The sequence below is a fragment of the Etheostoma spectabile genome, chromosome 22 (genome assembly GCF_008692095.1).
Source record: "Etheostoma spectabile isolate EspeVRDwgs_2016 chromosome 22, UIUC_Espe_1.0, whole genome shotgun sequence".
NCBI lineage: Eukaryota > Metazoa > Chordata > Actinopteri > Perciformes > Percidae > Etheostoma > Etheostoma spectabile.
Genome location: NC_045754.1, coordinates 12,327,023 through 12,329,162, shown reverse-complemented (window position 1 = coordinate 12,329,162; position 2,140 = coordinate 12,327,023). Strand labels below are relative to the sequence as shown.

General features: G+C 41.2%; 1 protein-coding gene across 1 annotated transcript in view; it reads right to left on the bottom strand.

The window, feature by feature from the left end:
• Nucleotides 1–2,140, bottom strand: part of ccdc191 (coiled-coil domain containing 191) — a 14,589-nt gene that overhangs the window by 7,977 nt on the left and 4,472 nt on the right. Inside the window, exons 7-9 of the mRNA XM_032504443.1 lie at nt 1,353–1,497; nt 1,065–1,255; nt 597–846 (exon numbers count right to left, since the gene is read on the bottom strand). Of these exons, the coding sequence (XP_032360334.1) occupies nt 597–846; nt 1,065–1,255; nt 1,353–1,497 (586 nt within the window). The remainder of the gene's footprint in view (nt 1–596; nt 847–1,064; nt 1,256–1,352; nt 1,498–2,140) is intronic.

Genomic DNA, 2,140 nt, shown 5'->3' with positions numbered 1-2,140 from the left:
AAAAATATCTATTAATTTAATGATTAAATAAGGTAGTGTCTCCAAACTTATTTTTTAAAAGTAAGTGCTGTAGTACAATTAGGAAGAGACAAGTTATAATTGAGGAAAGGTAAACCGAGGGAACAGATTTATATTGTGTGTGCATGGCTTAGTTTTTTTTTCCTCAGCTGAGAGCAAGTATGTCCTCTTTATTGACTCCTCCAGCAACTCCAACTTTATCTCCTGTCCCTTGAGCTCTGTTCCACTATCCTAAACCTCTTATTTCTCTCTAGTATTCTTTCCATCTGCTCTATGCATTCCTGTCCCCTATATATTAACACCACTCTTTTCTTGCTCTCACTCACCAGAGTTGTGAATATTACAGCAGGAAACGTTTTTTTTTTTCTGGTTGACTTACTGAGAAAGGTTCAGGTCATTCCAGGCAATAAGAAGATTTATTCAATTTAAGTCCCAAACATATTTATTGCCTGCTGATGTTTTAGTCAGACTCAGTGTTTAAAAATGTGATTTGCCAGGTTGTTCTCAGTGGGAAGCTATTACATTTTTCACTTTGCATTGTTGCTAATGATATGAGGATTTATGAGTGCACTTTTCACCTTTTCCGTGGTCTCTGGTTGGTTAGATGCCTCAGGTGGGGCCATAATTGGCTGATCAATTGGGGTTTCTGTGGCCTTGAGTTTTCCTGTTGATGCAGCATTGATTAAGGCAGCCATCTTGCGCCGGGTCTCCTGCTGCTGGGCAAAAAGCTCTTGTTGTTCCTTCTCCATCCGACACCATAGCTGCCACTCATTCAGACATCGCCGTAGCAACCGCCTTCGGTCACTCTCCACAGCCAGCTGACATTGCCTGGAGGGGGGAACAGGTGTGATTGTATTTTTACCCCTCAGTTATTGCTTGATTGGATTAGCAGAGATGATGGAGGGTGTCTTCTAGAAATACTGTCATTAAAAATTCATTTTGAATAAAGGTTGTAATTTGCATTGTTTAAGTTTGTGGTAAATGGCAGGATTTATACAATGATGGGTTATCAGGTCCTTTTAATGTAATTCCTTTGAGGTTCTTGCCTGTTTTCAACTCGTAGGTTCTCCTCTGTTCTCGCCACCTCTCGCTGCTGTTGTTCTGCCCACACCACTGCCCGCCACGCTCGCCAGGCTCTCAGCTGCCGCTTCCAGTCACAGAGGGCCATGGCTTTACCTAAGCGTAGCCTTCTGGCCAACACCACTGAATACCATTTAGAGAAATGCCTCTGCAGACACTAAAACATGTGAAACATGCATGCCCACAAGTTAGAGAACTCACATTGATACAATGCTGTACCAACCTGCAAGTACAGCCACCGTACAGGAACCAACCTTGAGATTACCCATGAGAACCATGGTTTGAATTTTCTGTTCTTTAAAAAGTTTCTCTGTGTCCCGCTGCTGCTCTTTTGTGGAAAGTTGAGGAGCTGACTGGAGGCTCCTGGCTGCCCTTTGCCTTTCCATTCTCTCCCTTTCCCTGTAGAATAACCATACATACACTTCTTAGTCTACCAGGGGCCCGTAAAGAATAGCAGTCATCTCTAAAAGTTGCAGTAAATAAATCTTTTTTTGGGTGTGTATAAACACACATACTAAACACGAATATGTGGTCTTTCATAACTGTACACCGAATAAATTCAGTAGAAAGACCTTAATGACAAAACTAATGCCCTGTAATACAATCGTAAAACATTTTACCTATAACAGCAGTATGGCTCTAAAACTGGCAATTACGGCTGGTTCAATCCACCACTTTAGTCCAGACAGAAATATGTGAACATTTTTTAGATGGACTGCCATCAAGTTTTGAACAGACGTTCATGATCCCCAAATGATTTTTGCTCTAAAACCTTTTAACAAGTTTTCATCTAGCACCATTAGGTTGAATTTCTAATTTGTCCAATACTTTGGTTTATAACAAAATACCTGCAAATCCAATTACATTCTCATCAGCCTCAGTTGATGGTGAACATGGGAACATTACACCTCCTAAACATCACCTTGTTAGCAATAGCCGCTTTCCAACCAGAGAAAGTTCCTAGAACATGACATTCCTAGAACCCTTTTTTCCCGTGTTCCGACTGGACCAGTTTGAGGATTTTTAAGTTCCTCTGACCACA